We start from the raw sequence: 14,120 nt of genomic DNA on the forward strand, positions 1-14,120 counted from the left end.
AGGGAGGTAATCACGGAACTGGGAGTTTTGTGTTTTGACATAAAGTGGAAAGAATCAAAATGATTAGGACGATTGCTCCTTTGCACTCTCACTCTAACGGTCGAGATTGATCCGAGATAGAGAAAATCTCATCGAATCTGATGTTTACATAGTAAAAAAAAGAGCCTTTTATGCATCATGCTTGTCTCTTTCCACCCAAGCCATTGCTAAATGCTAGATGGATATGGAAATCCGTGTGTGTAAAAGAAGAAGATGAAATAAATTAGAATCGGTTGTGCAGATTATTATCTCTTTGGCTGGAAATTGTTGACGATGGCAAGACAGATAGAAAAGAAACCGCATGTAAATGATAGTCGATCCATAATCTAGTGTCGAGACTCCAAAAATAACTTTTGAGATCGTTTTTTATCTAATCAAAATTCATGGTCCCGTAAAAGACAAAACGACGATGTCGTTTCTTTTAGCAGGTAAAGGGCAGCAAAAGGTAATGTAAGCCGAGTTAGGAAGATAATTCTTCTCAGTTATTTCACCTCGGGTAGAACATACGAAAGGGAAAAGAAAAAATTCGGGAACGAGATATTACCGAAAAGGGCTATTCAACGGGTAACTTTAGGTTCGGGTTTGCATTTCAATGTAAGCATTGTTAACATAGGCTAACCACACAATTCAATTTGCTTGAGGAAATATAGATGCGATTCTATATTTTCAGAATCGTATATACAAACTAAGGTAAAAAAAAATAATAGATAGAGCTGCTCAAAAGGAATTTCTAAGGAGATGGAATTCGGAGAATGAACGATTTTCCAAATCACAGTGCATTGGGCCTCTTCCGAAGCGGGCCCATTAGCGTCTAAGCCCAACCCGGCTCCGCCAATCGACGGACCACGCCGCGCCACGGCGGACGAGCTTCGACGGTTAAGATCTTTGACGAGGAGGGGGAGGAGGCTAATTAAGGAATTTCGCTAGTATCGCCGATGCGATTGGTGGTGATACGATTGCAAATCCTGTCGTCGTCGTCGTCGTCGTCGTCGTCTCGGTCCTCTAGGGTTTCCTGTCATCGAGCGCCATCGAATCCCCAGTCCGAGCTTCCACAGTACTCTCTCTCTCTCTCTCTCTCTGCATTCGTCTGTCGAGCAGCTTTCGGGTCGCGAGGTCTGTCGAGACATCGTTCTCCATTGCTATGGCGGAGGAGGAGTCGTCTTCTGCTCCCTTTGTGCTTTTGCGTCCTGCGAGTCGAGGTTTCTTTGATTCGCAGCCGCTTTCGTTCTTCCGTGGCAGGTGGAAACCTTCGGGCTCTGTTCGCGCAGCCGAGATGAGGCCGGTCTTCGTGGGCAACTTCGAGTACGAGACTCGCCAGTCGGAGCTCGAGCGCTTGTTCTCCAAGTATGGCAGGGTGGAGCGCGTCGACATGAAGTCTGGTAAATTGTTTCCCTCTCTTTCGGTGCTGCTCAGTGCTCCGACCCCAGCCCCCACGTGAGCTTGTGTGCTCGAGGATGGATGTAGCGTCCGATTCTGCTGTACTGATTTCGGGAGCGCAGTCACTCTGTTGCCTTCCTTAGGGTTTTCGTTTTATCTGGACTCGATTGCGCTAATTTGACGAACGATACGATATGCGTAACGCGCACCCGAGAGGAATGAGTGCAGTGAACCGTAAATTGAATGCAATGACAAAGTAGTAGCAAACAGTGTTTTGGGGCAGGAAGATTTGACTTGCGGGACAGGTGGATGGATTAAGTATGAGTGGAAATGAAATGAAAAGAAAATATTTTGTAGAATAAGATGTGAGTCGCACTAGATTTGTGGGTCGCCCTCGCGTGGTCGCCTGCAGCCGAGGAATTTTCGATTTAATCGGAGAAAGTCTCCATATTTAAGTGTTTCTTTTGACGCAGGAATCTCTACTAGAGGAAAATGAGCTGAGACATCTCTGCACAACATTCCTTTTGGAAAGGAATGCTTCATGCTTGCCTGCTCTCCCGCCACATTTCAGATGGCACCATACTGCATTCCTTGCACTCCCTCATCCTTCACTCATCCTCCTTACTGCCATAAGTTGCCATCTTACAAGAATGGTCACGCCGGGCTCTATCGATTTTATTGCCCTGTCTATCAATCACGGCAGATATAGGGGGATCAGTGCATTCTGTCACGCCAACTTCCGTTTCTGATTCGTCTCTGAATGCTGAACTGAAGCATGCTTTTAGCAATGACATCTCAGAACTGAAACCTTGGATTTAGACCTTTAATATGCCACCACCATGACTTAGTTCAGCTTGCCACGCCTCTACAAACTTTCTGTACATCAGCCCTTCTCATATATGCAGGTGTCGTACGTTTCTAGTTTCTGCTAGGGAAAAGGAAAATGATTTAGTTGTTCGCTTTTCTATCCTCCGAATCTCTTCCTTTTAATACCTCCCATCATAACTTTTAATTCGTGGCAGGGTTTGCTTTCGTTTATTTTGAGGACGAGCGTGATGCTGCAGATGCCATTCGTGGCGTGGACAATATGCCATTTGGTTATGACAGGCGCAGGTTGTCGGTGGAGTGGGCTAAGGTGTGTAATTTTGTTTGCTGACGTGTTTATATATAACTCATGTCTTGTCTTGAGCTTTTTGTTTACATCTGCTAGAACTTTGGGAGTGGTCCTTGTTCCAATAAAGTTCATACAATTGGTTTTTTCCCTCTTCTAGGGAGAAAGGGGACGGCATCGAGATGGTTCTAGGTCGGTGGCGAACCAGAGGCCCACTAAGACTCTTTTTGTTATCAACTTCGATCCCATTCGCACAGGAGTTCGTGACATAGAAAGACACTTTGAACCTTATGGGAAGGTTCTTAATGTTCGTATACGTCGGAACTTTGCATTTGTGCAGTTTGAGACTCAAGAGGAGGCTACAAAAGCTTTGGAGTGCACTCACATGAGGCAATAAATGCTTTTATGTTTATTTATTGTGTCATCTGCCGCACAAATCTAGAATCACAGAATCTGTATATTGAAGATGACTTTGCACTTTTGCAGCAAGATATTAGACAGAGTTGTCTCAGTTGAATATGCTTTGAAGGATGATGGTGAGAGGGATGAAAGATTGGGCAGCCCTAGAAGAGGAGGTCATGGTCGGCGTGCGGATAGTCCTTACAGGAGGTCACCTAGCCCACTGTATCATCGGCGACCAAGTCCTGATTATGGTCGAGCTCGAAGCCCAGTGTATGATCGATACAATGGTCCAGCTGGCCCAGCTTATGACCGTCAGAGGAGCCCAGAGTATGGCAGATACCGCAGGTACCATTCTACCCTTTTGAAGAAGGCGTATGAATTTGCTCAATGAAGACCTTTTCTTTTTGCTTAATGAGGATGTATGCATCAGTGATGTTTCTTGACTTTTTTGTTTTTGTCCATTTGAACAGCCGCTCTCCTGTTCGAAGATCGAGAACTTGAAGATCCTTGAGAAGCTCAGTAGAATGTGGAGATTAAACCAAATAGATAGCTGCAGACTTGTTACTTGTCTAGTTTTAGGGACTTTTTGTGGAGATTGAAGTCGTAATGCTACTCTATCTCTGGACCTGCCTGTTGCTCTTAAATGATCTCTGGATGATCATTAATATTGAACCATCTTGCTTTCTTGCTTTTGGTAACTCCGAGTTGGCTGCTGTTAATTCGCCCTTAATGTGGAAGAACCTTCTACTTTACTGAAGATTGTCAAGAAAATATCTGCATCCTGTGCCTTTTTAATGATGGGAATTGACACCATTCTCGGTGTCCCATAAAATCTTTCATTTTTGTTCTAAGCTTCATAGTCATGAATGTAAGCATGGTCGTGAATGTAGGAGCCTAATTTCAGGCCCAATTTTGAACTTGAAGGAGCTGCTGCTAGCTGCCTAAAGTCGGGAATTAATGTGCAAGGCTATCTGTTTATTAAAACATTTGCGAGGTTAGAAGAAATTGCTGCTTAATGATGTACATGTGGGATTCATGACAACCTGGTTGTTCTTTTTTGGTGGGTCACTTTTTGTGCTGCTGAACAACCCATCTTTTTGGGCTATGCAAGCAGTAGCATCAGGGATTTTGCTGCCCAACAGTTTTCGAAGAAAAAGGGCAGATACGATGTCTAATGATTCTCAAATATAAATATATATCTGTATGTATGTATGTATTGTATTTTGCCCATTCATACAACAGGAATGTGATCGTGGAGAAAAATGAGCCGTAACGAGCTTTTGGCCATTGTCAATAGCTGTAAATGCAGGAATAGGGAGAGTCAACACGAGGTTCACATAGTCCTATACTCCTTTCAACTTATTCCACTGGAAGCACCATGCATGATGTAAAGAAATGCGATGAGTCGTTCTATCGCCTTTGTTACAAACTCGTTTACATGTAAACGCAGGCGAACGACGCTTAGAGATTGGAAAATTCTCCTGAACTTGTTGAAGGAACACGAGTTTGACTAGAAGATTTGGCAAGCTCCTCATCGAGGGCCTTCTGAAGCCAAGCCTCCGCATCTTCCATCAATCCAGGGCTGAGCCTCACCATCAGGATGCAAAACTCTGTCTGGTTAAGGGCACCGTCACCGTCGAGATCTCCCTCTTTTACCATCGCCTCCGAGTCTTCCATGCTCATTCCCTCCATTCCTAGAAGTGCTGAATTCTTTCTCAGGCTTTCTGATGTAATCAAACCACTTCCAGGTTCTGCCAAGAGCCTGAATCCGCCACATAACTCCGACACGAAAGTCTCTACGTCGAGCTTCTCTGCCATCACCGGCAACATGTCCTTGAACTCCCTGTCATTGTTGGTGGCTTCCATTATTTCTTTGGAGTGATCACTCTCCATCTTTCGACGCTATGATTTGCAAGCCTGATCAGTGAAATGGGCGAGCTTTTGGGATGCAAAAGAAGCTCCTGTGATGGGAATCTAGCAGATGGGTCATGTGGAAGGAAGAAGTTCTTGATGGTGTGGAAAATGTGATGGGTTTTTATTGGATGATATAGGTAGGGTGGTGGGGATGGGATCGGGGGGTATTTGAAGTTGTCAACTACAACAGGAGGACTTAGGTGTCCATCATATAAACCACCCATGTTGGGAAAATCAACGGCGCTGATAAGAAGCAATCCAGAAAGAACCTGTTCGATAGGCCCTTTTCTCTCGTGTGGAGGACTTCAAGGAAGGTGCCTACTGTTTGGATGGGAGGGAATACAGGATCTCCAAAGGTCAGGCCAGAGAGATAGCTTAATTTGTCCAGAGCTGCGGCTTCTGAGAAGCTTCCTTTCTCTCCATCACTATCATTTTGATCGCTTCTAAATGCTTATTCTTCTGTCTGTTCTTTTCGATGACATCTGCCGTCCATTTTAATAATTCATGCCCAAACAAAATGAAGAGGCGTGCTGGTCGCTCGCTCTGTCATCATCTTATTTTGAGCCGGTTTATTCATTGAATTTTCTCTCATTTCAAAAGGAAGGGGGGAAAACAGTCTTTACCCATGAAAGCCTGGCAAAAGTTACTCCACAAACAACTCCAACATGCGATTAATTGATTATGCACTTTAGTTAGAACTCCTGAGTCTTCTCTTCCCTGGGGAAACACCATGGCAAACCAGAGCACATTGTTGGAGGGGTAGCCTTCACCAACATTAGGATGAATGGCAACTTCCTAGTGTGATAGAAGGATATATTGGCATAATTTGTATGCTGAGTTAATGCTTAGGACACGACTATGTAGATTCTTATATTTGTTATAGCCAGAGAAACTTGAAAAATAGTGAGGGCAGCATTCAACGGTAAGATGAGCCTAAGATCTAACCTTAAGTAGCTAAAGAAGGATCTCTCTTGCTTCCATTCTTTGCAAGGGTTATGCATCAGTAAAATAGAAGATCAAACAATGATTTCATGCCGGATCATACTCACGCCTCCTGCATAGACTGGAAAGAGAGGCAACCATATTAAAATAGAATTAGGCTTGCTGATAAGAGCTGCAAAGAGAACTTCAAACAAAGCACAAATTCGGGATGGTTCGGTGGGACAAACCGCATCTAACATATTGTTCCGGGATTACAACTCATATAATAAGATCTTTTTCCTTGCAGCAGTTTGAAGAAAAAAATGGTGGCAAGTCACTTGACAGGAGAACCCAAAGTGTACATAGACATGTATTGATCATCAGCTTAGGAAAATCGCAACAAGTGTAATTATTAATGATTAGTAAGCTTTTTCTTTGTCATCCATCTCTTCTTGGTGGCCTCCAAAGCTTCCTCTCTCATTCTAGAAAGTTCACAAAACCAATGCCGATATTGTGCTTCAATTGCATCCAGATCCAACTTCAGCTCAAGATCCATACCTTTCTCCACAAATGATAACGAAGAACAGCTGCTTGTGAGGCTCATGACGTTAGATATTCCGCTCAAATCAGGAAAAGACGATGTCGAGTTCCTAGGAAAGTCGTTCATTTGGAAACAATCTCCAGCTCTGCTATCATTCTCAGACAATTTGCAATCCTCATAATGTGAATCCCCAAAATCCTCGGAGGCATACCCACTCGAGCCATTGAAGCTTCCATCCATGATACAATCTACAAATTCAGCTGCTTCATCATGTTTATGTACTAGTATCTCTGAAGCAACCGATGCACCTGAATCTTGATCTCCCAAATTAGCCAGGTGTTGAGACGAATAATAGCCATTGTCATAAATGGTTCTACCAATGCTATCATAAGAGTCACCCTCACCGCCATGCAGCCTACCATCCTGCAGACCTGCATGTAAAATTAGACCACCATCTTGCTTATTCACTAGTTCAGCTGGCATGCTCGTTAGCATTGAACCCGACAGGCTACGTTCTGAGACTTTGTCTTTCCCATGAACTGAGGAAATTCCGGGTACCACCACTCCATCCAACATATGACTGGATGAGGGCTTCCAACCAGGTACAAGTCTCATTATTAGAAAGTCGATAAACTCAGCAATGAAGGTGACATCATGATCTGCCAACTCCAATTGTTCAACCATCTCCGCCGCCACAGAGAGTGCAGTATCACTATCAAGGTAAAAGAGAAAATGTATATTTCTGACTCGACCTGAGAGAGAGGAGCAGCCAATTACATGTTATCACCTTGCAAGTGTTCCCCACAGTCAAGGTTGAAGAGATACTTCAAGGGAAAAAGAGAGAACATTCAAAATGCATATGAACTAACCAGCTGAGTCAGCAATACGCAAGGTCAATGAAACAGTGTTGTCTTCATTTTTCATTCCTTTCAGCCCGAACTCATTATTGTTATTCATCCTCTGAAATTCCAGAACGGGGCAATGCGGAGTCTTCTTGTTGCTTCTATCACAGGTGCTTAAGGACAGTTGCTTATAGTCGGTGTCAACATCCATGGACAGAGGACCCGACAAATTTAATGACCCGGGACTTAAACTAGGCAATGACAAAGGATCGCGAATCAATTCCTTTCGATTCTCAGTTTGAAGGAAGCCATCAGTCAGAAGCTCCTTTGCAGAAAGCCTATTACTTGCGGGAACGAGACATTTCTGAATGAACTCCCTAATTTGAGGATCACTCACCTTACTAAGAGAAGTGGGTTTCACCCCCTGCAGCAAAGCACTAAAGTAAAACTAGATGCTCCAACATTCAAGAGATTAACTAGAACTTTTAGAGATGATGGAGCATTAAATGATTATTGGTGAGTTTACCGAGGTAACTTTCTTATATATCTGAGCTGCATTTATGCATTCGTTGTAGGGGTATTCACAAGTAACCATCTCCAACATGCACATCCCAAAAGAGTATACGTCAACAAGTTCGTTATAGTTCTCTTCGTAAAGCTCGGGTGCCATAAACTCAGGAGTTCCTGCGTCAAATACATAAAAACTATGAAAGTTCACCAAATTTACTATCTCAAAGCAGACAAACTAGTACCTCACCTATAACACTTCGAGCTGTTGGTTGCTGCATAACAGTTGCTAACCCAAGATCTCCAATTTTAACTTCTCCGTGATTTCCATTTACGAAAATATTGTCGCACTTCAGATCTCTGTGAATGATTGGAGGGTTGTGACCATGAAGGTAGACCAGACCTTGAAGAATCTGCCTTGCCCAATTTTTTATTGCCTTCATGTCCACATTTTTATGCTTCTTGCGAAATCTGATGGCCAAAAATTGCATGATTACTCTAATTAAGTTCATAACGCTGAACTGAAGCGACCGTTCAGAGGAAAGGCTTGAATAAGAAGAAAGAAAAAAATAAACCAAACAATGTAAATAAAGTGGACAAGAAACTCAGTGAACATACTGCCGCAAGCTTCCCGATGTGAAGAGCTCAGTAATCATGTTAATAGTTTTCTTCTTGTCATCCACCCAGGAATCGTAGAACTTCAAGATATTTTCGTGCTTCAACATTTTCAGCAAATGAACCTCCACATACAGTTTTTCCAGATCTTCTGGTGACTGCAAGACATCATCAATTCTGACTTGGTTCCAGGCAACTTCTATCCCATCAACTTCATCAAATGCCTTGTATCTGAAGCAGAAGGTTTGCTGGTGTTAAGAAAATTCTCTCACCAAACAACCGACTCCACATGGAAGTTGCAAGAGCTGCTTAATAAAGTATAAAAGTTTGAAACTTCAATAAGAGAGTGAGGTGAACGGGAGATCATACACAGTCTTGAAAGCGCCCTTGCCCAAGATCTCGCTATACTGCGACAGAAGGAAAGAAAACACCAATAACAACAGTTGGGAGAAGGAGAAAAATAAGACAACTTTTCAGTCCCTATTCCATAATGTTGTCAACCAAGTTTTGCTCCATGAAAGTACTTCTGAAGCATGCATCAAGTGCTAACATAACAACAGTTAAAACTTGACAACCATCCTAGTTAATATTAGTAGTCCAAATTCAGGATCATGAGCTTGAACATGTGGTAGAACAAGTAAAAGCCGCTGTAGAATGTGATGTGCCGTGTCCCCAACAAACTTTGACGTTGCTTGATGCTGCAGGCCAATTAAGGAAGCTTAAACACCTACAACACCGTAATTTTCCGCACTCATAGGCGGATGCTCGCCGGTGCTCATAAATACTTGAGTATACAATGTAATACCTATTAAAATCAAGCATTTGATCACAGTTGCTAATTTGATAATCCAACTTCAGTGTCATTCAATGAAATCGATAGAACTCAGGTGTCTTATTCGAATAGGAGATAAATGAATAGCAAAGGCACGGACAATACCCGAACATAGCGGCCGGCGGGATCCTTCTCGACATAATCAGAGTCGGAGTCGGAATTATCGCCGCCACCCCTGAACAAGCCGGTGTCATTGGCAGGACAGACGGAAAGGGTACTCATTCCAGCCAAGAACCACGCAGAAACCAGGAACCCGAGGAAGAAGCAGGCGGCGAATCTGGGAATTGAGAAACGGCGATGAGTCAGAAAAGCAGTCGCCGTTGATCGACCCCAGGAGGAACGGAACGACGACGACGACGGGACAGATGGTGGTGGTCCTTCGGTAAAGAATAGAATGCCGCCGATCCCGAGGATCGGAGTCGGCATCCGAGAGCAACGTGAGAAAGCTGTCGTTGCCGTCGACGGCGAAGCAGCAGAGGAGGAGGCAACGATGAGCTTGTCGCGCGCAGAAGCCCTCTTGCCGCGCCACCCAAATCCACCATCTTCTCACACCAAACCCAAACCAAAACCAAAACCCATCATTCTTTCTTCGAGCTGGTTCAAACTCGCCCGCCCCCACAAACGAAAAAAGCAAGAACGTGATGTTCCAGAGTAACGGGTACGAGGATACGAGGTGGGAGAGAAATCAGGGCAACTGACGGGAGGGAGGAGATGGAAAAGGAAAAAGAAAAGGGGGAGAAAAAAGGCAAGAATGGAGGTTAATATGAACGCCATTATCGGGAGAGCAGGAGGAGAGCGCGCCAGAGAAGGGATGGCCAACACTTGTGCGGTGGACCTTGCGATCTCACGGTTGCCATTTCGTTCCCTGCAGCTTCCAGTCCCGACCATTAAAGACGAAACGAATTAACGAAATTACCGAACGGACGCTCCATCCATCCAGAAGGGAAGCGGGAGGGGGAGGGAAGTTCCGTAACGCCATGACCGTTACCGACATCCTGGGCCTTCTCAGCCCACGACGGTTCCATGTCGATGACAAACATTAACAGATCCGAACATCGGACGCGGACTCCATAGAAGGCGAGTGACATACCCAAGGACTATTGGAGACAGGAGTTAAGGCCCAAGCACCAGTCATAGATCCCCTGTTTGTGAGCAAGAAGTTGGATAAGTTATTAAGGCTCAAGCTATTTCCGCCCGTCGAATATCTTTAGACACGATAAAATTCGAATTGTTCGAAATAGCCCTCACCGCAACTTCATTCATGGTAAAATTGATGAAAGAGGGAAAACAGATTTATTTAAGGGTGAGCTCCGGTTTAGGGTAAACCCTGGAATCGGATCGGACCGGACCGGCACTGTGTGGTCCGGTTCCAAGGTCAGGGTGCTGAACCGAACCAACGGATCGACCTTGGACCGATCTTGGACCGACTCCATTTTAACTATGTCTGTTGTTTGTTTTGTTTTTAGATTGTTAGAATTTGGAGCAATCTTTATAGACGAATGAGGAATGAAGTTCTATAATTCATGTTTGATGTTACTTGTTTTGAATTTTTTATTGTTTATTATTTTACATGTTCATCTTTTGTAAGTTGTTGCTTTTGACAAGTGAAGATTTATGTTGTTCCTTTACTTTTCATTTTGCTTGACTAAGGGATGAGTTTGATAATTCCCTGTTGCTTTAGATTTCTATTTGGCTTTTATCAGTGTTCTACTTCTGGTCGTTTTGTTGCTGACTATCATGGTTTTAAATATTGTCTGTTGATGGATATGTATTTTGAAAGAGTAAGTTTGTCTTTTTAAGGAATACCAAAAAAAAAAAAAAACAATGGCCAGTACCAGCAAAGTGGGTTCCAAGGTTTACAAGATCGGTTGCAAGTTTTAAAATCTCTGAACCGACCCTATGAGGGTAGGTTCTAGGTTACAAGGTTGGATCGGCCTGAAAACTGCCAATCCCTAGATTCATTATATATTTTATAGGAATCCTCTAAAATTGAGTATTTTAATAAACCTAATTATTCGAATTCCATTTTAAAAGAATGTTACTGAGGTTATGGTGTTTAGAACATCTCTCCCTAAAGTTCAATCTCATTCATCAATAAAGTTATGATGTCATATGCAATTTTATTAAATTCTTTTGTGAGTGGAAATATGTATAAAGCTATGAATATAATTTAACTTTTTGAGATATGTTAATTAACAAAGATTATCAACAAGATTCAAACTCATTGCAAAAAATCCTTCATAGAATTCGGCTTAAGCACATCAACAAGTACTAAAAGAGGAAATAAAGTTTGTATAAAAGTAATCGGAAAATAACATATGGTGGTGAATAAAACAACATTGTTTTGATCGATATAAACGATCTAGTCTTTTCATGACAATGTGCAGCTTTTATTTGCCGGTTTCGATCAATTAGTTCTCTCGAGGTTATTTTGATCGACTCAATAAGTTAGGATGTGCTATAACCATTTAGAATATGAAAATAGCGTGAGCCTGTTACTAGCATGTTCTCAAAGTTGTTGTTTTTTCCCGTTGAATGAGGAAGAAAAGGGGGAAATTATCAAAAAAGTTGTAAACTTATTGTATTTTTACCAATTCAGTCATAAACATTTTAATTGTGTCAATTGAGTCCTAAACATTTTTCATATTTTTCAACTAAGTTTATCCAGCCAATTTTGGCCAGAAATCGCTGACGTGTACGCTGGTCATCCTACATAGCACGATCAGTGCTAAAGTGGACAATTTAAAAAAAAAAAATTTATGTTTTGTTTTCTTCTATTTTCCTTCTTTTCTTGTTTTTTAACTGTGGCCAACGAGGGTTGGGCACCCTTGCCAGCAGCGACCCTCCCCCCACTGCCAGTGAGGGTTTCGTGGCCCTTGCCTAGACCATTTCAGCTGCGGATGAGATATTAAAAAAGAAAAGAAGGAAAAGAGAAGAAAAGAATAAAAGGAAAAAAATTGAAAAAAATTTGTCTACGTCAGTGATTTTCGACCAAATGGACTCAATTGACAAAACGTGAAAAGATTTAGGACTTAATTGGCACAATTAAAATGGTTTAAGACTGAATTCATAAAACTGTAATAGGTTTAACATTTTTTTTTATGATTTTGGAAAAAAGAAGAAAAGCATGATATTAAAGTTCCGAGTGTCCTGCCTAATTCCATCATTGTCTATCTATCTATCATGCATTGTACTTCTCATCGGTGATTGTGCACATACTGGTTATACAAGTTGCACATTTATCGTACCTAAGGTGTTTTAATTGATTAAGGTCTATCTAGTTATCGGGCATTGTACTTCTCATGTCCATCCTGCTTGTATGCAAATCCATTGATTAAAGAGGCTCTTAAGTGCTGCCCTAGTTTAATTAAGCAGGATTTACGTATCGTGTAACTTCGTCCGCCAGAATATGTGAAGATTTCGGGTTTGGATAGATCCGGAAGGTTTAGTCATGACCGACACTCAACTTATACACGATGATCACGTGAAATCCCAATGAACAAAAAGTACATGTTTGTATCGACTAAATCTTATTAACGACATTCGTTAATCATACTCAATATGGGATAGTTCGAATATTAAAGTATGGATTATATGACACTAGTGAAGGCCTACGCATTCAAAACTATAAAAAAAATTCCGTACGGATTGTTTCATAAGTGCTCATAAGGCCTTGGTAATGAATTTCGTTTCATGTAATTTAAAAGGCTAGCTAAAATTTTTTCTCTCCATAACCTAAACTAATGGCCGACCATGTATTGTAAATTTGATAATGAGTGATGATGGGAAGAAGTACCGGACAGACAACCGGAAGCTTTCGACCCAAAAAAAAAAAGACAACCGGAAGCTATGGTGTCTCCTCCTCTACTTTCGTTTTCTTACGGGCAAATTACGGGTAGTGTAAATTTAACCCGTTTTCTTACCGACTCATATTAACTCATTTAACCCGTTTTGACCCATATTCATGTAGTGTAAATTTAACAACCCATACCCAACCCAACCCATACCCGATCCATACCCGACCCAATTCGTATTTTAAAAGACTTTAATATAAAATCCAATTTATTAAAAAACTTGTTTCTTAAAATATTTATATTGCTAAAGTGCTTCAATGAAATATAAAATAAGTGAACAATTTTTATAATTTTAAAAAATATTTTTATATATCTTTATTTTCTTTTTATTTTTATTTTTTAAAAATAAAAAAATAAATTTTTTTTTCCTTCTTCTTTGATTGGCGACCGGCCAAAGGTGAGCTTCGAGCTTGCCGATTTGGCGGAACTCGAGCTCAAAGCTTGCCAGACGAGCTCGAGCTCAGCTAGATTGGCGAGCTCTTGAAGCTCGCCAGATTTCGGCAAGCTCGAGCTCACAATCTGGACGAGCCTCGAGCTCGCCTATGGCTGGTTGCCAGCCATCGCCATGGCTGGCGATCGACCGAAGAAGAAAGAAACAGAAAAAGGAAAAAAAAAAAAAGAAAAATAATTAAAAATTCGATTTTTTGAAAAATACAAAAATAAATTTTTTTAAATGACACTTGAGCTATTTACCCTACAAGGCTACAAGTTAATAACTTAAATGTAAGAAGTCTATATGGGTTTGCATATATACATGGGCTTTAATATTGCAAACCTATTTTGACTTGTTCTCAAAATTTCAAGTGACTCATATTCAACCTAGGCCCCATTAAAAATGAGTTAATAAATGGGTTTCTGATCCATATTGCCACCTCTAGGGCAAATGGAGACAAAATCGGACGACTTGAACGGATGGGCCCGAGTCGGGATTGGTTCGAGATTGGGTGGATTGAAAATAGGTTCGAGCCAAATTAATACATATAACTTGTGCTTTGATCCATATTCACGTATTATACTATGTACTCGACCTGTCCTTACTTGATCCCAACCCCTATCTTGCTGAACCCAGACTCCAATTCTTAGCAAATTCTATGCTTAAATATAGGAATAGCATATTGAAAAAAATAACCAACTAAAAACAAATTAAACATGAAAAGAATTAGCA

The 14,120-nt window shown here is 41.6% G+C and overlaps 3 protein-coding genes across 4 annotated transcripts; 1 reads left to right on the top strand and 2 right to left on the bottom strand.

Moving 5' to 3' along the window:
- The first annotated feature begins 955 nt into the window (after positions 1-955).
- Positions 956-3,627, top strand: LOC115678152 (serine/arginine-rich splicing factor RS31-like). Its single transcript, XM_030601472.2, has 6 exons — positions 956-1,093; positions 1,279-1,418; positions 2,439-2,551; positions 2,688-2,917; positions 3,014-3,274; positions 3,400-3,627. The coding sequence occupies exons 1-6, from the start codon at positions 975-977 to the stop codon at positions 3,428-3,430; spliced, it is 894 nt and encodes a 297-aa protein (XP_030457332.2). The 5' UTR covers positions 956-974; the 3' UTR covers positions 3,431-3,627.
- Positions 3,628-4,182: 555 nt separating this feature from the next.
- LOC115678010 (calcium-binding protein KIC) lies at positions 4,183-5,038 on the bottom strand. The gene has a single exon (XM_030601281.2). The coding sequence runs from the start codon at positions 4,820-4,822 to the stop codon at positions 4,391-4,393; it is 432 nt and encodes a 143-aa protein (XP_030457141.2). The 5' UTR covers positions 4,823-5,038; the 3' UTR covers positions 4,183-4,390.
- An 889-nt stretch (positions 5,039-5,927) lies between these two features.
- Positions 5,928-9,998, bottom strand: LOC115678174 (probable serine/threonine-protein kinase WNK4). Of its 2 annotated transcripts, XM_030601502.2 has the most exons (7): positions 9,207-9,998; positions 8,639-8,676; positions 8,273-8,500; positions 7,905-8,125; positions 7,674-7,831; positions 7,175-7,571; positions 5,928-7,057 (listed from the first exon to the last, which is right to left on the bottom strand). In XM_030601502.2, the coding sequence occupies exons 1-7, from the start codon at positions 9,525-9,527 to the stop codon at positions 6,177-6,179; spliced, it is 2,244 nt and encodes a 747-aa protein (XP_030457362.2). In that variant the 5' UTR covers positions 9,528-9,998; the 3' UTR covers positions 5,928-6,176. The 2 variants fall into 2 exon arrangements, with proteins under 2 accessions (XP_030457362.2, XP_030457365.2); XM_030601505.2 differs by lacking the exon at positions 8,639-8,676 and having other exon boundaries at positions 9,207-9,430.
- Between the last annotated feature and the right edge of the window lie 4,122 nt (positions 9,999-14,120).

Source organism: Syzygium oleosum, unplaced genomic scaffold (assembly GCF_021117445.2).
Source record: "Syzygium oleosum isolate NSW1041296 unplaced genomic scaffold, Sole_v2.1 Sole_v2.15, whole genome shotgun sequence".
Lineage (NCBI taxonomy): Eukaryota > Viridiplantae > Streptophyta > Magnoliopsida > Myrtales > Myrtaceae > Syzygium > Syzygium oleosum.